General features: G+C 36.8%; 1 protein-coding gene and 1 long non-coding RNA gene across 2 annotated transcripts in view; both read right to left on the reverse strand.

Moving 5' to 3' along the window:
• The window catches only part of DCLK2 (doublecortin like kinase 2), an 83,355-nt gene that overhangs the window by 32,212 nt on the left and 25,567 nt on the right, over positions 1 to 25,576 (reverse strand). Inside the window, 4 exon segments of the mRNA XM_032687091.1 lie at positions 318 to 412; positions 4,099 to 4,149; positions 5,438 to 5,539; positions 7,312 to 7,414. Of these exon segments, the coding sequence (XP_032542982.1) occupies positions 318 to 412; positions 4,099 to 4,149; positions 5,438 to 5,539; positions 7,312 to 7,414 (351 nt within the window).
• LOC116786488 lies at positions 15,295 to 17,571 on the reverse strand. Its single transcript, XR_004356955.1, has 3 exons — positions 17,526 to 17,571; positions 15,518 to 15,609; positions 15,295 to 15,403 (listed from the first exon to the last, which is right to left on the reverse strand). It is a non-coding gene; the product is annotated as an uncharacterized LOC116786488 (long non-coding RNA).

Here is a 25,576-nt window from a genome sequence, read left to right on the forward strand (position 1 = left end):
GCTGAAGGAATATAAATTACTTGGAGGATTTCTGCAGTCCATGGAACAATGGAAAATTTGGAGGGTAAACTGGCATATTCAAGCCACCACCACCCTCTGCCTTTCTAAGCTGAGTGTTCAAACCCTGTTAACCAAACAGAATACAAAAATCTTACTTCAAATCTATTCTCCATTTCATACCAGCAAAAATTATACTAGCAAGGCTACCCTACAAATTATAACTTTTTCCTTTTTCTGTTTTTTTTTTCCCTTCAGCACCACTGAATACATTCAATGAGTATGGAATGTAGGGGTTTCTACAGTTCTTTTCTTTTTACCTTGAGTCCACGAAAGCTGCCTGGGCTTGTTGGTGAAGAACTGGAGGACTTTGTAGATTTTGGGGTAGATAATTGACTGCTTGGGGTTCCATTAACTGGTGAAGCAATAAAAAGCAAACAAATGGAAGAACAGATTAATAAAATTCAGAAACTGTAACTTGATTTTAGACATAACATACTCTCTTAACAACTTATCCCTCAAGTCTGCATACAAAGATCTCCTCAAAAAAAGACTCCTCAGCATTTGGAAATAAATTACAGACTTGCATGCCACACAACTGCACCCCAAAAAATTCATGTGGTTGGATGTGGGTTCAAAAAGACACACAAATATTGCATCTTCATTCCAGAGATTAGAAAGGCCTATTCTGTCCTTTGCCAGTGCAAGAGTTTTGGGTAAATAAGAGCCACAGCCTTTAAAAATTACATAATTTATTGTGAAATCACACAATAAAATTTGTATAGAAAAAACGCTAAAGACATTTGACCCTCCTTCTATTCATTTGGATCAAGACCCTAATTTCTAGGTAGAATGTTTCATTTCTAGGTAGAATGTTTCACAGAACACAAGCTGTTTGTTTTTCTTCCAAGAAAAAAAACCAAACAAGTATGAACTGTTTGGATTATAAAGAACTTCAGCAGCAGTTCAGAAAAAAATACGGATTTAGGGGGAAAAACCTCAACAAGGGAAAAGCTGTAGGTTATTTCTGAACTTCCAATAAGTACAAGTGTCTGTGAAAACATACACTCCCTCTTCCTTGACTTAAAGAGTTCATTTATGTTAAGTCCAGTTTTCCAGACAGGCCTCATATAACATTTGTTATCTCTCTGGTGACTTGAATACAACTTAAGTCGGTCCTTGTATTTTTCTGAAAAGAACAAACTGAAGAATTTCATTATGCAGACAGAATAGTACACTGTCCACCATACACAAATATGATGCAATGTTATATGATGAGACATTATTTCCTTTCTAACTGAACCTCATTTTTTGTGGGAGATAATAATAGGCAGAAATTTAAGAGCTAGAAATGTTTCATGCTGATTCACAGTGATGAATTATTTCTTCATGAAGAAAAACCAACTTTGGTAAATAAAAACTTAGCTTCAAATTAATTAACAGATACACCTGCAAATATTCTGTCATAGGTTATGCATCACTTCTTAAACAGTGCTATTGGATTTATTATTCTGTCATAGGTTATGCATCACTTCTTAAACAGTGCTATTGGATTTATTTTACAAGTGTCTACTGACCTAGTACATTAACATTCTCTGAGTGTTGCAGATGCCCTCCAAGGACTATTTTTATGACCTGGGCAGTCCATCAGGCCAGGTTGACTGCATTGCAACTTCCACAAATCCTTGTTTTTCACAAAAATCTTTCTCTGGTGTATGACATTAAGATGTAACTAATTAGCATTTAGCTACAGAATAAGTCTATCTTGAAGTCTGGTAACTTGAATTTACATTCTCACTTCTGCTGCAGGACTAGTACTTTTTCCTAAAAATATTCCGTGTGTCTAGGATATTTTTGTCTTGACTTTAACAAGGATTGCCTGTAAGAACACAGGCGAGTTACTTAAGTGGGTTTTTTAAGAAGTTAAAAGTATTTAAGAGTATACATCCCTCCTGCACACTTCATCACTTTGTTTTGGATAATCTTTTTGAAACTTGGCACATCAATTATCCTTGTTTATAAAGAATTGCAAGTACGACAATGAAAAGAGCTACTGAATCCTGTTTTCTGCATGACCAAAAATGAGATACTTCAGTAGAAGAGTTTGCTTCCAAATGACAAACTATTACTACAGGAGGAAAAGATTTTCATTTGTTCACAAATTCTTTTATATGGTTCACAGAAATGTCACTATTTCCTGAATATGACCATTAAGGTCTACACTACAAGGTATCCTTCTTTGTCTCTAAGTCACTTCCATTCTCTTAAACATTGACAGAACCACTAAACTGTACCAGTGAAACTGGCTGGTTAACATAATGTTCTTTCCTCTCAAAACTGTCTAAGGGAGAACATCCCAGCCTACACTGACAGTACTGTAGCTCTTTGCTAATATCTTAGCAATGTTTGGTGGACAAGGGTGGTGTTCTGAGCCAGGGATGTGACCAGATGACATCCAGAGGTCCCTTCCAACTTTTATCCTTTTATGAGTCTACAACACATGGTTCATTCTGCTGAGGATGCTACTGAAAAGAGGCATCTGTAGATTCCTCTTTGCCAATGTCTTCTGAGATCCACTGCATGTGAGTTGGTACAAAACTGCAACCACAGAAAAAGCTGGAATTGGCCCTGTGTAGATGTAAAAGATTTGCATTTATAGGGAGTCAGCACTACTTGTGTTGGTTTTGGCTGGAGTAGAGTTAATTTTCTTCACAGAGCTAGCACAGGGCTGTGTTTTTGCTGGAAAGTGTTGATAATACAGGGATATTTTTGTTATTGCTAAGCATAGCATCAAGGCCTTTTCTGTTCCTCACATGGCCTGCCAGTCAGTAGGCTGGGGGTGCACAAGGTGTTTGGGGGGGACACAGGCAAGACAGCTGACCCTGACTGACCCAAGGAGTACTGCAGACCATACGGCATCACACTCAGGAATAAAACTAGGGGGAATTTTGGCAGAGGGGTTGCTACTTAGGAACTGGCTGGGCATCTGTCACTGGTCATTTGCATCACTTGTCTTTCTTGGGTTTAATTTCTCTCTCTTTGTTATTTTCCTTTGCATTATAATACTGTCATTGTTACTACTATTTCAATTATTAAACTGTTCTTAACACTTTCTTTTCTCACTTTCACCCTTCCAATTCACTTCCTTCATGCTGCTGCAGGGGGGAGTGAGCAAGTGCCTATGTGGTGCTCACTTGCTGGCTGAGGTTAAACAGCTAAAACTGCTATTACATAGAGCAGCACTTCCCCCCCCCAAAAAAAAAAAAACCACACAAGCAATCTGTACAGGCACAAGAATTGTACAGGCAAAAACTTGTCCAATCTTATTGATTTGCTGATTATTTCACATATATTCCAAACCTAATGTTTTTATCAACTCTCTAAGCATAAATTCTTTTGAAGTGTCTTTCAACATGTATACCAGTTTGAATATAGAGAAAAAAAACATCTTTTTTATCATTCTTAAGCAGTATATGTTAGGCTACAGTTCTTTAGCATACTGGAATGTTTAAAACTGAAAAATTATTAATACCCTTTCAGTTGTTAACTTCTAATAGGGTCCAAAGTCTTAAGTTATTTGCTAATCAAATTATATGTTACTTGTTTCACAGATACTTTCACTTTGAACTGAAGGTTCAGAGAGATTTCTCAGTGTTTAAGAACTTAGCCTGAAACAATATAAGAAAACAAAGAGAGATAAGAAAGTGCAGATAAAATGAAAACCTACGACATGGTTTTGCACTGCTTTTTTCAGTAACACTCCTGTCTTTTTTTGCTGGTTGAAATTTTCTCTTATAATAAGCTTTAGAATAGACATATAAATGTGTTGCTCCTCAGAACGCTTCTCTACCTGTAGTCAAATTACACCTTTAAAAATTTAACTTTGACACCATTAGCAGGTGTCCAACAAGTAAAAAGCATTATTTTGCTCAAATAATCTACTTCAACAAAAAAAACAACACCCATTATGTCTCTGCTTCATCAAACGCAGAATGTGTGTTTCAAGCTTGAAAATATTCACAAACACAGCAAAAAGAATACAGGTAAATGGAGAGGGAGGAGACACACTGCTGATACACAGCCATAATAGTAATGGCTCACCTGGGGATTTTGCTGAAGAATGAGCACTGGAGTAGTGGCCACCCCTCTTTACTGTACTCATATATTTGACACAAAGGAAAAAGACATTAAGGAAAGAAGTTATTAAACAGCTGTGAACATGCATGAAAGGAAGAAGGGTAAATAAAGATAAGTAAAGACTACATGAAAAAGAAAGGCAAGTAAACAGAAGGATAATATCAGACATTTGGATAAATTTTTCAAATTAACCAAACCAAGGGAGGTCCAAGTAGAATAAGTAAGGAAATGGCAGCACTGATTTATAAATACTTTGCATAAAATTCATTGCTGATAGATATTCTACGCGATCTCACTGGAGGCAACAGAATTGCACGAAATGTAGATCAGTTGCGAAACTTGTCCTTTATGCTACATTTTCTGTGATCCTTCTTTGAAGCTTTTCAGTTAAATACTCAACCTTTACAGACAGATTATAAATGTTCTACTTTGAAAGAACCCAAAGACATAAAATTACTTTAACCAGTGTCAATTAAGCAAAACAAATATTGGTGTGGAAATGAGAATATGGAACATGTCACAGGTTTGAATACACACACGGGAGCTTACATGTACGGTTACATTCAAAAAAGAGCATCGTATATTTACATATTCAATGGTTTGATTTCAGGGCTACTTCTCCAGGTCTGAGAGAAAAAGAATTAAAGTTTTACTATATTTAGAAATTAAATGCAGAGGTTAAAAAAAAAAAAATTAAAACCCCAAGTTTCTCCTTTTATTTATTGCACAACAGACTCAATGGTTGGAACATATGGTGTTCAGGACCTTTCTTGAAATTACAAGAAGAAGAAAAAAATTCTCTGCTATGGGCAATAACATTACAGTACATCTCCTAATTTACTTTAAACCTCAAAGTCCTGTATTTCCTGCAATATTTGCCTTACATAGAAAAAAATCTTTCCATTTCAAAACTTGAGGGTATACTCTACTTCAATGAACACAAATTTAACCACATAACCACCCTGTAGTTAACAGTCTTCAAGAAAATCAAGTGCCATGCTGAAAACATATCCCAAGTGTACAATTAGCACAAATCATTTCAGTGTGAATAAACTGAAATTATTTGTTCCTGTAATTAAAAAACAGAAACCATATTTCTTCCCAGAATTAAAAAAAAAAATGCAAATTTTATTTTAGATTAGTATTAAAATCTATGAGACAAACTGAAGGAACATTTTTTTCCCCTCAGGAAACAAAGCGCGGCACTTGTATTTTAGACAGCGCCAACAGCTTTCTTCACCCTATTAAACGAATTCTAACTTTCAGGTATTTCATGTGTTCAGCTTTTTCCTAGAAGTAGTACCTGAGGCAGGTGATTTGCTTCGACGTGAAGGTCCTGGACTTCTGGATGCAGTGTGCCTCATGCCAGATGATCGGGAATAAGAGGACTTCATAACACGACATTCTACAAAGCAAGCAGGTAAGAGTTTTGACAACAGCTCAGTGTTGCAGCCTTCCTCCACACACCCCTGATGCTGTTTATTATCCAGAAAATGCCCTACTGAACTAAACAAATTTGTAAGAGCATCTCAGAACTCTAACCTACTTAGCATAAAAACATATTTGAGCTACTCAAATACTGTATGTAATATTTTGCATATAACACTTCTTCATGTCTTGAAGCTGGTTTATTACTATAATTTAAGTTTGTACATATGCTGACGCCAAGGTTCTTCTGATAATTCAATAAATTCTGCATGCTGTAACAGCAGTTTCATATAGGGCAACTGCACAGCCAGCACCATTTCCCTTCTCTTGCAAGAAACTGATATTGTGATCAATTTTTGAACAGGTGAAAAACGTCTATTGTTTCCAAAAGGCTGAAACAATAGATTACTGTCATTTACCATCAGTTATATATTATTAAATAAAGGACAACCTAAGTGGAAAAGGAATCAATAGGCATACATGCACTGACACTTTGGAAACATTTCATTCCTACAGCTGGCATTGTTAGCAAATCATTCTGAATGGAATCATATAAATTTCCCTCATAATTTTGTCCCTGTTATTCATCACTGCAGTGTCAATGTCATCATCAAAATGATGACTGTTGAGCTGTATGCCCTGCTAGTCATGTTCCTCTCTGTACCTAACCTGCTTTTCCAGAGTTATTAGAGGAAGCAGGGACCACCAAAGCTGAAGAGACAAAGGGAGGAAAAACCCCTCCATCACTGGGTTCTCAGTGAGGAAATGAGCCCAATTAGTCTGTGCACCTTGTAATGTGAAAAGTAATCTTATAGCCTTAAAATGTGCAAGAGAAATTAGGATCATGGCCAGACTGGAATTTGCATTGTGAGTTAATACAGAGAGGTGGCAGATGTCTCATTCTGGGAAACATTCAAGGTCAGGTTCAATGCAGCTTGGAATCATGTGAACTTTTTTTTGAAGATGTTGCTGCTCAGGGTTGGAGGGGCTGCAGTAGATGACTTTTAAGGTCCCTTCCAAATCAAACCATTCTATGATTCTACGAACATGGAGAAAAAAATCCAACATGTATATGATTTGATAATCCAGGACAATTCTAAAACTGCCTGGTAGAGGCAGCTTTTCTTTTATTTTCCTTGAACTTTACGTTATAAAGTTTCTCTTCACAGAAAAACAACTTTCATAAACAAGTTAAATTCATGATTTGTCCAAGGCAGACAGGAGAGGCACAAAGTCCCAGTTTGTCTCACCTCCTCCCCTACCCAACAACCCCTATAATCTCACAATATATAAAGGATCAGCACTTGGTCTACAGCAGACAAAACTGGAATGTGTGAATTGTCTGGCAGGACAATTCAAGACCTGAAATGAGCATGGTTACATATGTGACTTTTTAAAAATCTCACGAATATAGAAACATGGAAGTTATCTTACAGTCACAGATGTCAAAAGTGAGCATTTTTAACAGATTTCAGATTCATTAGATTGATGACTGCACCTTTCAAAATTCAATGCTACTTTCCATGTAACTTTAGAGACAGTGTCCATTTTGCAGGAAAATAGATCAGGTTTGTTAGTGCATTTTAACAGGCTCACAGAATCCAGCTGACGGTTTGAAAAAACTTTTTCGATCCATAGGAAGATGTCTTTCCACGTATAGTTTCCTGAATGACATAACTCTTGAGGATTGAACAGGGGAGCTGGGGGGAGAGTTTACTCTTTAAGTGGGTTTAGGATGTACAGCCTTACCGCTGTGATCTAGCACGAAGTCATCCTGAGCATACCGGTACTTCTCAGGCCCACACGCAATGAAGACGTCGTCATCTCCAAAGAAGTCCTGCAAGCACGTTACCTTGACAGCAAAATATATAAAGCAAAATGAACAAATGCAATACTTTCAAATACTAAATCTTCAGTTGGTCAGCAACAATAAGTTTGTCTTTACCTTTTTGCAGTGATACCATAATGTTCTTTTGTAATCATACAAACACTTGAGTTCCCCAGTACTTCAGGTCTCTAGTAGTGCAGGAAACCTCAGGGCCAAGAATGTAAAACATGATTGCTCCCTACTTCCAAAAACACCTTCTCTTCTGTTTAACACCTGTATTTTTGCCAATAAACTACATAAGCACTGATGACTTTTGCCTTTAACTACATATGCAGGTTGATGACTTTGATAGGAACATCTGAAAATACTATTCAAATATCAAAGCTTCTTACATTAATTGCTTGTAGGGAAATCTGTTGAGTTAAAGAGATTGCATCTGGAATTTATTTATTTGTATGCTCTGTTTTAATGTCCTGTTAAAAAAATAATTCTCCCTTTTATGAAAAGGTATTTCATATTCAAGAAAAAAAAGAAACAGAGTCCCTTCCATGGTCTTTGCAGTTGTCTGTCCTTAATTATCCCAGTAATGATGTTGCAATGTATTTCAAGAAGGATGGGGATATCAGAAAGAAAAATGTTTTTGACATTCTTTAAAAACACAAAATCAAAGACCTTGAAAAAACTTCAGCCCTCAAAAGTCAATAAAAATCCGTTTGTGAAGGAGCAAGTGTTTGGTTTAAAAACAATGAAAACCAAAAAGCCACAACAACAAATTCCACTGAACTCAGTCTAACTCCCTTGTAAGGAAAAAAGGGTTTGTAGGTAGCAAGCTATTTTTTAAAATGTAACCAGATTAAAATTTTGCTGTATTGTTTCCATATTCATTTTAACACTGCACGCTCAAATGAATATGGAAGTAAAAGTCATGTAGAAGCTACATAAATTAGAATTACTTGGTAAAACTACAAAATTAAAGCGGTAAAACATAAAACTGCTTTTAGAGAAACTAGCTTTTTCTCCTTCCCCAGGTACCTGTCAACAACACCATTTCCGTGTTTTACCCACTGTGATAATACTAAACATCGGCAGAGCTACGGGAAGGGGTCTCTACTGCCTGCAATATTCCAAGAAACACTCAGAATATCAATGACCCTCAGCTCTCTGCAAGACCAGCACAGGGCATTCCCCAGCAGCGCAGTTGTCATGGCAGCTAACCCAGGAGAACAGCCGGATACTCACCGCAGTGCCACATGCAGTATCCAGCATTTGTGTCACTGTGTTATGCAGCCAAAGGGCTCCAGTCACCACCAAAATCCTTTTATTGTTATCTTACTGCTGCAATGACAATTTGCTCTCATTGAGGAAACACATTTTCAGTTCTGCTTGAAACGGCTGCTTCTAGATAACCAAAGAGGCAGTGAAAACTGGATTCGAAAGGCCGTACAATTTAAGAGAAGTTTCGCTGACTTGGGATTTGTTCCTCTCTGCTTAATAACTCTCTCTACCAACAAGAGGACTCATCATCATTTCCACAGATTTCAGGAATCCAGCAACCAGCCCAAGCCCACCACTACAGGAAAAGCTGTGAGAAAGGTTCCACAACACTTATCCCACACAGGCAGAGATGTTCTGTGAGGCGTAAGTTCACACCCAAGGCCCCTAAAACCGGGTGCCACTTCCACAAGTTCTGCCTACCCACCACTACTCACGCCCCCAATGCCTTTGCAGTGTGTTTCGAGCAGGTTGGAGTTAAATGTTGTGGTTTAGCAGTGCCTAAAATTAATTTTTCTGCTCTGATTGAAAGCCTTGCCCTCACCCCTTAACCCATCCAGTATAACATCCAAGCTGAAGAGTAAGGGAGGAGGAAATGACAGGTTTCATGTCAGACTCTGTATGCAGCAGCATCCTTTTGTTGTCTGCAGAACAATTCTACAAAGGAAGGGTCAGATTTGTGCACAAAAGCTGTCAGGAGCACCCTTAGAAATGCACCAGAAAATCTGCTAAAAATGGAGATTGGGAATGAATAAAGAACTTTATGAAACACATTAATTCCCATAGGGGCTTTCTCACATGTCCATGTATATTGTTTCCTCAGGCAAGAATACACAGGAGTAATCATGAGTGCCAGTGATCAGACAAACTGCTGGAGGTAGAGCAATGACACCTCCATCTTGGAGTTCAGGCTTTCCAGCCTTTCATTCTGCTCACACGCTGTGGTATCTGACCTGTGTGACTTCCACCTGTCAGTCACACACCACGGGAGACTTCAGCTTACTGCAAAAGACACTAAATACACTTATAACTGAAAGCCAGATAAGTGCAAGTGTGAGAAAGATTTACACAGATGCTCGCTATATTCCAGCAGTGAATACTGGAAGTCCTCCTTCTCCCTACAAATAGTCCAGAATGGCTAACATAAAATACACAAGAAGAAAAAAATATTGAACAATTGCACACAACAAGGAATAAAGATCTGCTAGAATTTACAAGTCCCAAATAACCACACACGATGAGGTGAGGGAAGTATTTTTAAAACCAAGCTCATGGAAATGTGTTTTCCTAAAAGGACTTTTTCTAGGCTTTTATCATAATAAAGTCAAAGGCACATCTCTCGAGGTGCAAACTGATGTTAAAATGAAGTCTTCATTTCCTACAGGATTAAAATTAATGTATACAGTGTAATTAATGATAACAGCCCACTTAGTATGCAAGAAAATATATAGAGAAAGCTGAAATTAATACTTGTTTGCCTGTGTTTGTAAATGCTGCAAATCCACCACAGTCTAACTTGCAAAACACACAATTCTGCTCCAACGAATATCTGTACTTAGGTCATATAGGAATTTTTTTGTAAATTTGATCAGAATTCAATCAGTTTAGAAATTTAAAACCAAAAAATTTTGAACATTTTTTCAAAGAATGTCAGTTATTCCAGTAAGTTAGGGATCAAAACTTAGTTTTTCAAACTAGTGTACCACAATGCTGCTTCTTTTTTCACTAATCCTCTATACAGTCTCACACACTCTTCGTTTTGTTGTGCTTAGCGCTAAAAGAACCGTTCCGTTCTTCAAAATCTTTCCTAAAATGCCTTTCCAAAGAAGATGGTATTAGCAAAGCTGCATAGGAGTGTATCATAGCAAAACCAGTCAAATATGTACTCATTCATTCAAATAACAACTCTGTTGCTACTCCTCATGCTGTGAGTTTTCATGCATGAACCTGAAAATGTGAAAAGCTTTAGACACCTTGAGGAAGGTCAGCACCAAAAGGAGATTTGATATTTAACAGTGTTGGGAGCTTTTTTAAAATTAATCATCAAGTAATTTTTGAGATTCAGATCTGTCCACTTCCTAGTTCACATCCACAAAAGCTCTAGACAAGTACCTTCAATGCACACTTTCCATCACTGCCTTTGAGAAAAGCTCAATCAGAATGTCTCTCTTCTGTCTGTGGCTTTAATTACCACAGAAAATGCTCTTTTAAAAGAACAAAATGAATACAATTTGTTTGTCCACAGGAAAAAAATCTACCTTAAATCCGACTTCTTTTTTTATTTTTTACCGAAGGCATATGCAGAGCTGAACAATGAGGTTTTTTGGGAGGTTTATCATTATAGCCAACACTACAACGGCTTCCACCAAAGAAGTTTCACACTTCCTTGAATTCTTTTTTTTCCCTCCATAAAGAAAACTGAAATATACTTTGAAACAGTGCTCTAGGAACACTTTAGAAAAATGTTATCTTGTTAACTTTAAATGTTTCAATTAACATGTTTAAAACCCTATTTACTTCTAAATACAATACCCATTCCCATACAAACATTGCCCATGTCCTGCTGGTAACGCCACTGCCTTCCCCTTATTTAGAACGAAAAATGACTTAGTGCTGCTCCTCTGACAACTCAAGACTGCTCAGGTCATCTTGTCATACTGCTTTTCTTCAAAATACGTTACCATACACAGCAGAGTGGATCACATTTGTGTAGGACTGAATTGGATTTTTATCCAGTCCTTTAAAGACACTTCTAATGGCCTAGAATCACAAGAAGGAATAAAACAGAATAAGGAAAAGCAAAAATGTTGTCTGAGAAGTTTCAGAATAAACATAATTTGAAATCAATATTATATTTTCTTTTTTAGTAGAATCACTACAGTATTATTGTGGGCCTGTGCTGTCAGAATCCTTTCACTTCAATTCTCACCACAGTCTTCTGAGAACACATGTAAAGGACTCAGGGTATCACTGCTGCTTGATGGGCTCCAAAAATATCAGAGGACAACATAATTCACGCAGTAGCATCAGGAGAATTAAACTGTAATTCGCTTCAATGGCTACAAACCCAAACAAGTGGCACAATGATCCAATGATTAAAACTTGTATTGCTTCTTATAAAAAAAGCAGTCTTTTCTCATAAACCTTTTCCCCATACTCCCCAGTTGAGGACACTGGATGAAGTTTATTGAAAAACAAAGACCTTTCTAAGAGACGTACATATGTTATGTTACATTATGTTACAGAAGTGTCACGACTAACTACAGTTTGCAAGACAATTTATGTTAAAGCACTGCAAAATCACACAGCTATAAGCACAAAAAAATGTGGTTTACATGCAGAAAAAAAAAAGGTGAAAATGTGGTGTTGAAAAGGAAGGGAGAGAAACGCATCTATTTGAAAAATCAAATTCCTGATCCACTACTGTCCACTAGTGCCGTGCTTTCATGTCTCATACACCCATCATATTTACCTTTTAAAATAGGCTTATATTACTGACAAATATTTATAACCAAAGAAGTTTGCTCTTTCCAAAGAAATACTTCTTCAGTCAGATCAAGCCATTGGACTAGAATATTCCAGTTGTGATCCATACAGAAATCCCGTTCCCATTACCACCACACACGCCTTGAAATGTAATTTACATCAATCCCTACTCCCACCTCTGAACCTAACAAACAGAAAATACTTTCCCTTGGGAAGAAACATGAATAACAATCAATCTTTTATAGATAGAATTCAACACATATTCAATGATTGTCCTTTATGGTGAAGTTACAATGAAAAAAAAATTGAAATAATAAGTGAACATTTATCACAAATGTATTTGTCCTCCAATCTCCAGAAGAAAAATACTAAAAAAAAATTAGGAGACTGGTGCCACAGAAGTTTTATAAAAATTTGAAAAATTAATGGAAATTCAAATGCTCTGAAATCTTTAACGCTAAACAGAGTTTTGTAATCATATATCAACAGCCTCCAGCCAGGAGCTTGCTGGATAAACTGTATTTATTCCAGCTCTACAAATATACTTCATTTTAAACGTAGCTGTAAAGACAAATAGTTTGGCTTAATTTAGTATGTCTGATTCCATTTAAGTAAGCAGCTACAGGACTGTACAGTTTAAGTCTGGAGAGCCACACCCTCTGTCTGGGGAAAGCTTCTCTGGATGACAAATTCTCTACAGCAGCTGAAAATGGAACTAAAACATTAAAACTGGAAAAGATATGTGAGATTATTTGTATTTGTTTTAACAACAGAAGAAATATTTGTATCTACTGACTTCAAGAAACAGGATATGGTGCAAATATTTTAAAAAGGAAGCACATAACATAGGAGGCAAAAGGAAAACTGGCATGCACAGTAACAGCTGGATTTGTGAATATATTTTCAGGTCAGCAGTTTAAGGTTGAAATTCTTAAAGAAACACTGTGGGTTTTTTCCCATGAATTGCTGAAAAAAAAAAAAAGCCAATAATGTGTTAAACGTCAGGGTGGCAAATCTAGATACAACCTCCCTGTACTGCCTTCAGTGTGAGGAGTCTCCACATTTCTACTGGGAAATGCTGTTCCTCTTTGACTGGGACAGATTACAACTGTGCTGTCCTGATGGTTCTGCCCTTTCCCCCCCGGTATCAACCTTTTTTTTTTCTGAGTAAGCAAAAGTCAAATACTTGTCTATTTTGCCAGTCAGGTCATATTTGCAATCATCATTTTTGTTTCCCCTTCTGAAATACACTTTGCCTGCCACTTCCTCTTCACTGCCAATCAGCCTCATTAAAATTCTTGCACTGTTTCTGAAGTTGCCAGTCTCCCATTTCAAGGGTTTCTGTGTGTCCTATAGTGAAAAATGCAAGGAAAGCACTCCTGCAGAAACAGGTCAATTGTCTGTTTCCTATTTCAGTTCCATCACCAAGAGGAGGCTTAACTTGGAAAAGGAAGTTTCCTCTGGGCAGCCTCAGGAACTCAAAAAGGAAGGTGAAAAGGGCATTCCCACCCTTTCCAACTAAGTACCGTGATTTTAATACAGGGTTTTTTTTTTTTACTTTGGAACTTCCCCTTGGTCTCTGCACTTTCTCAGAATAGCGTGACCAAGGGAAAGAGGGTGTGTTTAACCAATATTCTTAAATACTTACTTAGCCATCAACGCCCTTCATGATTGAAACAAGAGGCACTAGAAGTTCACTACTAGATTATGGCAGCTATTTGCTTGGTTATACTGAGTCATGTTTCCTGATATGTCTTCAGTAAATAGCTGGAGAATAGCCAGATGGGTAGCTACAATACACTCAGGAAGTAGAAATACAGAGAAAACTCAAACCAATGAGCCCCTAATATGCCCTTTAAAAAATACTGTTATTGCCAGAATTATTTTCTCAATTAACAACCTAGTCACTTGGTAGAAATGACAAAAGTGACAAAGGCAACTATACTAAGCAATTTGGGAGCAGGCAAAAAAGAAACTGTTCCAAGGGCCAGAAGCCCATACTGTACACAAGAACAGCTGTTATCAGACACATAGTAAACCTGGAAAATCAGGTCAAATTATAAGATTCCTGCTGGTATAATGAAGAAGCACTTGACATTTGCAAAAGCTTCTGTTCCTCCCCAGCTTATGTCCTCTGTGACAGCTCTACTACAGAATCTCTCTGGGAATTCTTAAAGTAAATAAAATTACACAACACCAAAAGAAGGGTAAGCAAGCTGCTAACTTTTGACATAAGGCACGAAAGAGCTCAAATGCTACTAAAACTGGGCACATCTGCCCAAAATAGCTACACGGTAGACTGGGGGCTCCTAAAGTTTGAGGACATAAAACCATGAGCTTGATAAACTCTAGACAACTTTCCTACTGGCTCTAGTTATGAGGATTATGTGATGCATCATAATAACTTCCCCAACAGTCAACGTCCATGAGGTAATTAGCAGACAAGGAGAAAAAAATCCACTCCTTTGTTCTCTGAAAATAATTGGAATTAGGTCAAATACCTCTTAATTTCTGAGGCTCAAATGAACAATTATTTTGTCTGCAACTGAAACATGAAAAACAGTAACAGAGATTACATCATGCAGAAAGAATGCAAAAGTATCAACTATGTTACAAAATTCAAAATTCATTACCTGATCTTCTGGTTTGTGACTGTGCATCTTGACCAGCAAAATTACTTCAGATTTTTAAGACTATGATTTTTCTTTCTATTAACTTACCATATTTCTTGATAAAATAAACTTTTTAAACATGGGGCTTTTAGGTTTGTTTGTTTGCAATTTACTCAGGGGCTCTAAAACCTTTCTAATAGTACCAGTTAACCTGTTTATTGAAACATGTTGGTGGTCCTTTTTCTCTACAGTCAATTCAAATAGTTCACTTGGGTTTGGTCTCACTCTACAAAGTCCCTAACCATGCAGTTGGTTAGCTTTAGACTTTAGAGCAATTCCACCACAGTCAGTGAAATTATTCACATTTATGAAGCTATACACAACCACAGCTTGTCAAAGGTCTGAGGACCTCCTGAACTCTGCTGGACACTGCAATAAACTATAAAATAAATCTGATTTCTAGGTCAGAACTTCCACAAGACACTGTCTAATTTACCATTTGAGGTTTGGCACCTGGAATCTTTCGTCTTGTCCTTCAAGTTTATTAAATTCAGTGAACAGTGAGAGAAAAAAGTAAGTTTTCTGTTTGTAATAATTTGTAAATGTTGATTTTGTCTGTCTTGGACAAAGGGAGTTCATTAACCTATTTAGGAAAACAGAAAAAAACTGAATCAAAGACCATAATGAGAGCAATTCTTCTAGGTCAGCTTCCTAAATGACTATTTAATCAGTGGCTGTGTCACATTATTACACTGACCATTAGAAAATGAACCTCATTTCACTGATACTCCATGATGAGGAACAGCAGTGAAAAAAGGAGAAGACAAATCCTTCTGTCTCACAGGGAATCTGAAGAGTAAGAAAGAAAACAGAAATGTTAAATCTTTGCCTGCTGCCTTGTAAACAGAGAAAGTCTGGCAGTAAGCCCAGGAAACGCCTAATACAGGATGACAGTGCAGAAAGACTGAACAGACAGCCTGGTCAGGGCACCACAACTCATAAAGCCATACAGCTGTTGGGAACAGATGATGAAACAGAGCATATATCACACTTTAGTTTTATCTCAATTTTTGTATATTTTGCAAAAGGCATTTTTGCATATTTTTTTTAACATCTCAAAATTTAATTCAGAGAATGAACACACACAGAAATGGAAGATCACATCTGGGTGTGATTCAAATAGCTCATCCTCACTGCAATGGAAATGACAGCAAGGAAAATAAGCTGTAGGAATATGCATAAGTTAAAGTGAGTTGCTACATATATCTATTTCTCAAAGCCTTCCAGTAGTGTAGGACTTTCTGGCAAAGTCCATCCACTGGTTTTTCCAAAGGGCAAAACTGATCTCTGCAAAATGGTATTTCAATTATTGCACTGATTATGTGCAGCTATTTAGATACTGGAAAATTACAGCTGGAAAGGACTAAAATGCTGGAAATCTTGAATTATTTTGAATCACACTGTACAGTTCATCTTTCTCTGTAATGCAAAACACCCCTGAACAACCCTTCCCTCAGTATTATCCACTACTTCAACTAGAGTCCATAATTTCAGCATATTAAACAGTGAAATTTAATGTCATGCTTCTCAGTTTCATGAGTTACACAAAGAAACAACAATTGGAAACAGAAAATTTGCAAATACAGCTCATGATACCAACATAATCCAGTTTGTCTGAACAGAAAACCAAACAAAAGTGTTTTCAGTTACCAGACAAGGGTATCTTTGCCCATAGGTGCATTAACCACACCAGCTCACAAGTCAGCATAACAGATTCTCCCCTTAAGTGGCATAACTGGGAAGGCTAAACAGAACCAAAAATAGCATCTGACTTCACACAGCTAACCTTCCATCTTACCACTGAGTAGCTAGTCTAAAAATAAAAGCTAATTGTATTATGAAAGAATATTAAAAGAAAAAGTGTACATATAAGGACAGATTGTCTAATTCAATAAAATCTTATTGATTTCATGACACCCTGTTCCACAACACAAATGCAGTTAAATTTTAAATTATAACAATTTTTCCATAAAATCACCTCTTTTGCACTATTTTAGAAATCAGTGCCTTTAGCTAATCATCCTACTTGAAAAACATGGCAGTCACATACTATTGAAAACTTGGAAAAATCAAAATTATATGGGCAAATATTCAATGTACTTTCATTTTTTTGAGTCTTCATATGAGAAGAGTTGTAGTGCCATGTCACAATAATTTAATGCAATGTAAAGTTTCCAGTGTTCAGCAGCAGGCACTATTTCCTGGAGAGGTTACAAAAGCTGCAGTTCTTTTAATGAGAAATATTTTTCCATAGACAAATAAGAAATTCAAATTCAGTGTTTGTGGTCAGTGCAGAAAGAATAAAAGAAAACTTATAAATCTAGAAAGCTCCTTTGATGACAGGTACAAATAATTTTTCATGAATCCTTAAGCTTCAAATGAAAGTTTTACAGTTTTACACTGGAACAGGTTGCCACAGAGGTTGCAGATGCCCTCTCCCTGTAAGCAATTCAAGGTCAAGCTGGATGGGGTTCTGAGCAACCTGATCTAGTGAAAGGTGTCCCAGTTCATTGCAGAGGGGTTGGCCTAGATGACCTTTAAAGGTCCACTCAATTAATAAAACCATTCTATGATTCTGTGGTTTTCCTATAGCTTGAATTGTTCATGCAGTAGCTGCTAAAGTCAGGTTTATGTTCAAATTCTATTAAAAAAATCAAATTAAGTAATTCTAAGACACAAAATATTAGTTGAAGTGCATGACTCACTGCAGTGTAACATTGTTATGCAGAGCTATAAAAATCTGAGTTTCTGTGTCAGGGTTTCAATCTTGTAGTCAAAGTTGTTTCTCATTACACTGCAATAGGAGGAGAAAAGATTTAGTTACTGTATAAATTCAGGTCTTTCTCTCAATTCTGCTCCTTTCATATATACCACTTTACATAGCAAGAAGTCTTGATAAAATCCACTGAGCTCATAACAGATTAGAAGGATATTTTTCACATATATTATAATTTTTGGTCAGTTAACATTTTTTTTAACCTTTAAGATACTTCATTTAATCAGTGTTCTATTTGTCTCAGTACAACAACAACTACACTTTCAACTAACCTGCAGTTCTATTTTTATAAAATTAGCTTATAGGTTTTGCAATGCTAATTGCTTGCCATACAGTCAAACAGCACACACAGCTTGTAAAGGCATTTGAATCTTGAAGTATCCTCCTCACTTAATTGCAAACTCGAAATGAAGGAACAAAATTAAACTTATGGATGCCCTCTGTGCATGACTTCCAACAATATTTCCCAGATGCAGTAACAGAAATTTTGCGTAAAACAACTACTACCACTATATATATATATATATAAAAATAAACTTCCATGCCCTACCCTGCTTTGCCTGTCATTAACTACTGAGGTCTGTTATACTTGCATGCAGAAACTGGAACAGCTATGATGGGCTAGGGGCATCAAGTAAAAAAAATGAAAATATAACTGATTAATAGAAAGATCAGAAGCTCAGAAATGTGAGAAAAATTACAGTAATACAGGAAACAAACTACTTTGGATCTGGCTTTCAGAGATCCAATTCAATCCCATTAGCCGCCAACTTCAACCAATATTATTTCCAATCTGTTGCTGCTGCTTCTGAATTGCTTCCCTAAGCAGATAAACAGATGTAAAACACATTTCAAGATGCAGAAACATCTTTGTTTTCAAGTTCAGACAACAAATGTATTAGGAAGGCAGTGGAAAAGTTACATGTTTAGGCATTGAAAAAAGAACAGATGCATTGATACTGTCATATCAGAAGTCCTGCCAGAAAAACTAGGTGTCTCTATCAGTTTCTCCGTAAAAACAAACCCCAACAAAATCCCACACATTTCTTCCTTCATATCTGAAAATGTCAGTTCTTCCTTAGAAAAAACATCCACAAGTTTCAGAAGAAAAGCAAAATAGACACCCTTCACTCCAGCATCACAGAACTGAACTCTCTAGAACACGTAACAGTACAGAAAAGAGATCCAAACCCCATTTATCAGTCAGTTGACTTTTGTGGCATCTAAAGGTTTGTTTTATAATCACAGTGTGATATGATTTTACTGCAATACTGCTATTAGCAGATTGGAACTCGACTTTGGTGAGTTAGGCAGAGTTTTTAGGTGACTCAGTACTTTTTTTTTCTGGGTTAAAAGCTGACTCAGTCTGTTGGATTATTTTAGGTAAAATGTGAATAAATTGGAAGGTGAAAAAGATGCTTATAGGGTCATAATTCAGCAATAGACTACTAAATATTAAAAATCTCTGAAGGAGTCTGGATGACTGTTTCTGCTGAGCCAGAACATCAGAGACACTGCTGAACATTGGAAGCATCTCGTAGCATTATCTTGTTTTAGGGACCTCTGTATCAATCATAGGACAGGTGCTTTTGAAATGCATGAGAAAGACCACTCCATTTTGAAATAAATTTTCAGAGAGTAGGAATGAGACATCACAGATTGTTACTGAAGATCCATTTTCCCCCCACTTTTTTTTTAAGAAACTTTAAAAAACACATTCCAGGCTTCCTCCCTAAGTAAGACACTGAACTATGAAGCATAAAATGGAGCAAACACAATCACAAAATTATGACACCAGTAACAGTGAAACTCAACACTGAAGGCTCTGCTGCCCTCAGAAAACAATGTTGGCACCCTGAAAGAATTTTTCACTTTCTTCCACTTATATCTGGAAATACTCGAATCACTACTTTCTTCCAAACTCATACCACTTATTCAAGAGCAAATAAACTCCACATTTATTCCTCTAATACAAACCTCTTCTGACTTTAGAATTACATAAAGCCAATCTACATGACAGAAGGTCCAATGCAAAATTTAGATCTCTATAGTATAGAGATTCTGGTTGACCTAAATCTTTTCAGTTGTTTGGCTTAAGTCATTTTTTCCAAAATTCTAATCAACATAACTGCTGCTAAACTGACAGTCTCCAAAGGTTGTGTTTTCCAATATTAAAGTCAGAGTTCACTAAATACATTCTTTTATTCGAGAGTTGCTTTTTCAAGGAACTCTTTTTCCTCTCAATAAAAAGCACTTAGAAGCATTACTACATTACTGAAAGCCATTTAAATACAATAAGAAATATGAATTGGGATACATTTGTTAACTTCAACTTGTTGTTCAGTTCAGAGGGTTTTTTTTGGTTTCTTTTTAATTACCAGTTCATCAAGCATTTCATCATACCTTGTCTGCATGATGCTTAACACCTCATACATCAGACCTCATTTTCACTGCATTGCTTATTTTTTTTCACATACAGAAAACAACTAAATGCAGCAGCAGGATCTCTTCACATTCCTAGTCATGTTGTTCACAAAGCATATTACGTGAAAACTAAGACCAGGCTATGGAATTGGAAGCAAAAATTATACATGTGATTAATGAGGAAAAAAAAGGATGGTATCTCCACACCAGCAAGAGCAGTTATGAAATAGTTTTGTGCCTGCTAGTACCACTGCTTCACCATTCTGGGGGGCTTTTTTTCCATTTAAGTTTTCTTTAGCATCTTTATATAATACCTGTTTTCAATTTTGATGAAAGAGGATTTTTCAAAAACATTACTTAAACCGCAAATATAGATAAAAATGTAAACTATGTTACAGTTTACAACAAAACTGGGAACAGATGAGGGTTGTAATACAACACAACTAGTGACATGGAGATTACCTCCAAGGGTACAGAGTATTCTTCCCTGTGTTCCCAACCCTAAACTAGTCTGGGGTGGTTAAGAATAGTAAATGCAGCCCCAACAGCTGAACTGCCATGTTATTTTGCACAGAATTAGAAGCTACTGTAGCTGCAACATCTCTCTGGTATCTCTTATGATGTTCCCATCACAGTTCCCAACAAGTGGAATTAATCAAGATCCAGCTCAGTCTGGCTCAATCCAAGCTGCAGCACTATGCCTCTGCTCTATGTTCCATATTGCAGTTTCAATAGAATGATATCAAGACGTTCAGTCTGGCTCAAAATGTACCTATTGTTGCAGCTGATGGAAATACCTATGCAAATAATTTGTGAATCCCTGGATTACAGCTTTTTTCATTATCATTATGAGAACTAATTTACAAACCAGAAAAAAATTGCAAATTCCCTTCTTGTTTGCCTAAAAAGCAGAGCAATATCCTCACCAAGACTAAGCACATGTAAGATCATAGAATCATAGAATGATTGTGCATGAACATTAAAAAGAGCCAAAAAGGGCACTTAAATAGGTTTTTATTTTATTTTGTAGTAAGATAAAAATAATGCTGAGATTGAAGATGATAGTATCTACATCTGCATACAAATTCTAAATTTGGCTCTAGTAATACGGACTCCATCTCATACACACAAATCCAAGGTAACTTTAATCTTGCCACATTCAATACCAACGGTAGCAACACTCCAGCATAAAGCTTTGCAAAAGGCAGTCTGGCATCCTGGGTACCAAAAACCAGCCACTGAGACCTGGGCTGCTGCCAGTGCACTGCTGGTTGCATCAGAGCCAACTGAGAACCTGCAATTGCACCATGCAGAAGGGAGGTCTGTAGCACAGACAGCTCCTCAGCCTGCAACTGGGTTTGCAACTGCGCAGAAATGCAGTGTAACAGAATAAAGGGAGTATGAGTGGTCTCTTAATATCATAAGCATAAAACTATATGCAACTAGCAGCAGCACCAGCTACTATTGAGTAGCACACCAGCAGCAGGCACTGAATCTGCTCAGAATTACGCAGGCTTTGAAGCAAACACTGCAGCAGGTTGTACTTGTCACATGCTTCTGACCACACACAGCAACATGGCACCAACCTCATTCTTGCATTTTTCTGCAGTCAGGTCAAGATTTTATTGGCTCCATCTCCATAAATATACAATGCCTGGAGAAGCATCATAATTTAAGAGGCATATATTGTGATTTGTCTCTTTTTTTTTCCCCCTTGCTAACTTCCATTACATTTATGGCTTAATATACAGTTAGTTGTGTGATCCTACACAAGCTGATTAAAAAAAAATATTTTCATTTTACTAATATTTTGTAGGCACCTTGTTTCAGAAAAACTTGAATTCTTGTCATTTCCTTTCTCCTTAGACCACAGGAATCATACTCTGCAAGAGCAAAAAATGCTTCCTCAGGTATGATTTCTGACATTGTCTTCAAAGGCTGGGATATCACCAGTCTTGAGATAATACAGACCATAAAAGGGTAAAGCAAGTAGTTAAACAACGTGCCAGAACATCATCACTGAATCTCACGTACTAGTTATACTAATAGATCACCTTTACACTGTCTGCTTTTACAATTTCTCCCATTGAGACAATTTCTGCCCATACTGAAATCCTGGTTAGAATTTCAACCACTCCTACACTTGTTTACGGCAGTATTAGCCTTAATCCTTTTAGTCACTATTACTAAAAGCAGGAGTATAGTTGTGGTGACTACTCCTTCATTATGAGGTTATTGGTGTCCTTATTTCTACTCTCAAGGTCTAAGGCTTTTGCAGATATTCCCTAGTGCTTAAAGAGCTTCCTAAGCAGCTTCTGGGAACATATGTTGTTTTTACTAACTCTGGGTAGAGTTTCACTATGTGTGCCAAGCAGATCTCCACAGGGCCCTGTCAGTGATCAACTGATTTAGTGTTGAAAAGCAGAACCCAAGCCCAGCTACTTCTGCCAGATTCACTGCAAGAGTCTTGATTCTTGTCTGCATTCAGCATATCCAACCACAATCACTTGATTTTACTTACCCTGACATATTCTCTACTGATACATTAAAAGAGGGCTCTGTACAGTGCGTTAAAATGTGTTGGCAGGTACCTGTCTGGATTGCAAAGTCTCCCCCAAATAAGAAGTTCTCTTAGTAGCTGCCTTAAAGAAAATGCCCAGAGAAATTATTTCTATTGCTACAAATTATCCATTTGACATTAACAATAGTCATTTTCAATTCAGTTGCAAGAGGAAAGTCTGAAGCACAATAGGCAACATGGCTCATTTATTCCCAAAATAAGGGCATAACGTCAAAAGGTTTTCTAGAAAGCATATACAGGATTAGCTGAATATTTCCTCCCCCTTTTTCTGAGTCCCTACAGAAATATTTCTAGAGGAGATGCAGACCCCCAAGAAGGAAATTTTAAATTATCAGCTATTACTCTTCTAGTCCTAATTAGTTTTTAGAAACCATCTGTTTTCTATGAACACCATGCTGAAACTGCTGCTTAAAACACCATATGGAAAAGTTAACTGCAACTGCAGGAATCCATGGCTCTTACTGCATCCATAGATGTTTCCCCGACAGGCTTTTCTCTTCTGTGGAAAGAAGGCTGTAGGAGTATTTTTTGTTAAAAACCCCTTTGTTTACTAGCCAGAAAAACATCTTCTGAAATTTTTACACAAGTATTTACATTCAATAAATGGCAGTCACATAATGGTGTTTTTAAAGGAGGGAGAACTATCAATAAATACAAAAGAACTCAACCATCCTGCAAGAACTGAATATAGCTTTCTGCAGAGTTGCATTGAAGTCTAGAACTCATTTTTATGATACCTTTATTGCAGTTAAGATCCAGATCAAACAAAACATGACATCTCAGAGCTGTAAGCGAGCAAGAGATTCTCTGGACTTGTGCTGAGTTTCCTCAACTCAGCATCTACCAGTATGGACATTCCTAAGAGTCTATCTGGAGAATGCTCTAAAAGATACAGTATGAAATGCCTGCAGGGCAAAAATCAAGTTCATTCAAAGTTCTTAGTCCTCCTGGGAAGATTCTTTTCTCTGATTCAGTTAACTTATTTGAAGTACTTAGGATAACTCTAAAACCAGTAGGCTTAAAAATGAAAACCACTTACAAAACAACTCACAACAGAAGTGCAATCTCTCCCTACACACAGTTACTCTTAATATGCTTCATGTTTCATTAAGTACTGTCAACACGAATTTAAGTCTACACCCAGACCCCAGGAACGTTCAAGTACTGCCCGGTGCATCAGCAAGTTACTACTGCCAGAAGTACGTGCAGAGGAGATAAAAGCAGTAAGACTCAACAAGAATAGAAACCCAACAAAATTTAAGACTATAACAGCTATGAAAATAGCACTATTTAAGACATGCACACGTTTCATCTCCTTCCAAGATCAAAGTAAAGATGGGAAGAGCAAAAGTTTAAAAATATTTTTATAACAAGAAGATATTTTATGCTTTTTAGCAAGTATAGAAGTTAAAAAAGTAAACCATATTAACTCTAATATGCCTCATAGGCTATATGCAAATGTATCTACCCTCAGTCTCTAAACTGTCCCATCCTCTTGGTCATGCACTTTAGAAGTTATTCCAGTGATTTGCCAAGTCAGACTTCACGGTAAATATTGACTTCTTCTGTCAAAATTCGCAATTTCATAGATATTTTTAAAATAAAATCTTTTAAAAATAAGACTTCTGCTTCAGTCTACTCCACTTAAGTAGACTAAAGGCCATATGTATTGTGTGTCACTGTAAACTCCTTATATCCAAGGCAAATGAATTCAGAAATCCTCTGTGGGGATTTATTGTCTGCCAGCATGAAGTGGCAGATGCTGCATCAGCTTTTTCTTAAACTGTCTGGTAACGTTCTTTTAAAGAAACACTGCAAAAGTGCATTTCATTTACTTCATAATGGTCCCTCCAAACTCCACCATTCCTGGCAAGCACAGTTGCTCATCCCTTAGTACCATCAAGCTTGTGTCAAACTCAGCCAAAGGAAAGTAAAACTTTAACCCACTGAATTGCATTCAGTCAAAAAGCAGTCTTCATTTGACAGAATTACCTGTGCAGGGACATTATATTTATCTAATTTGAGTGGTTTGAAGCTTCAATATTTCGTCAACTAAAACCCAAGAAATATTTTTCATCAAGTTGCAAGATTAATTATTCTTCCAATACAGTGTTCTAAATAGCTTTTACTACATCCACAGCCAAAAATTCATAGTGGTTTTCCATCAAAAGACAATTACTCTATACTTCACTGCAACAACAACAAAAAGGTACATCTTGGTACCACCAGCTTAGCAAGTCCACTTTTTACTACAAATCATTCCACACTGGATGAAAGACTTCAAGAGAGGGAGGAGAAAAGGTAAGTGAAAATTCTCAGTCAAGTCATTTTGCTGTTATTTATAAAAACCCCATACTATCACTCTGAATGAAGTCACAGTGTATAATTTAGAGTGTATAATTTAGAGAATATGCAGTAATGGTTACATTGATGAGATTTTAAAACTTGTTAAATGTTACACCTGTCTCTCTGTGTATTATCACCAGGAATGAAACAAAAAAGCATTTACACCAAACATACAAAAAAAAAAAATAATAAAAAAGCTGTGGAAACTCCATTTTTTTAAGTTGGAAAGAGGGCAAAGAGACTGAGTGTGGAAGCAAGTAACTTAATCCCTCAAACTCCTGTGTACAACTAACACCTTGCCCAAAGATGCCTTGATTTACATACCTTCCCTAGTACACACCAGCATCACTGACAGGAGGGGAAAAAAGGGGGATGTGGGATATAAAAAATCATGTCATATTTAGAATGAAATCACTTCAGGGGTTTCCAAGGCTATCTTAATACTATATTAATAATAATGCTACAACAGTTGAAGCAAAACAAGAAAAACTAATGTAAATTGAATCCCACCAGAGAGGTGATGGAGATGGGTCACCATGAATTAGAAGGCGGCAGATAGCAAGTTTCTGTTCAAGAGGTGATGGACAATAAATAATTTGCACCCAGCAATTTTATTATCACCGTTTTAC

Source organism: Chiroxiphia lanceolata, chromosome 4, assembly GCF_009829145.1.
Source record: "Chiroxiphia lanceolata isolate bChiLan1 chromosome 4, bChiLan1.pri, whole genome shotgun sequence".
Taxonomy (NCBI): Eukaryota; Metazoa; Chordata; class Aves; order Passeriformes; family Pipridae; genus Chiroxiphia; species Chiroxiphia lanceolata.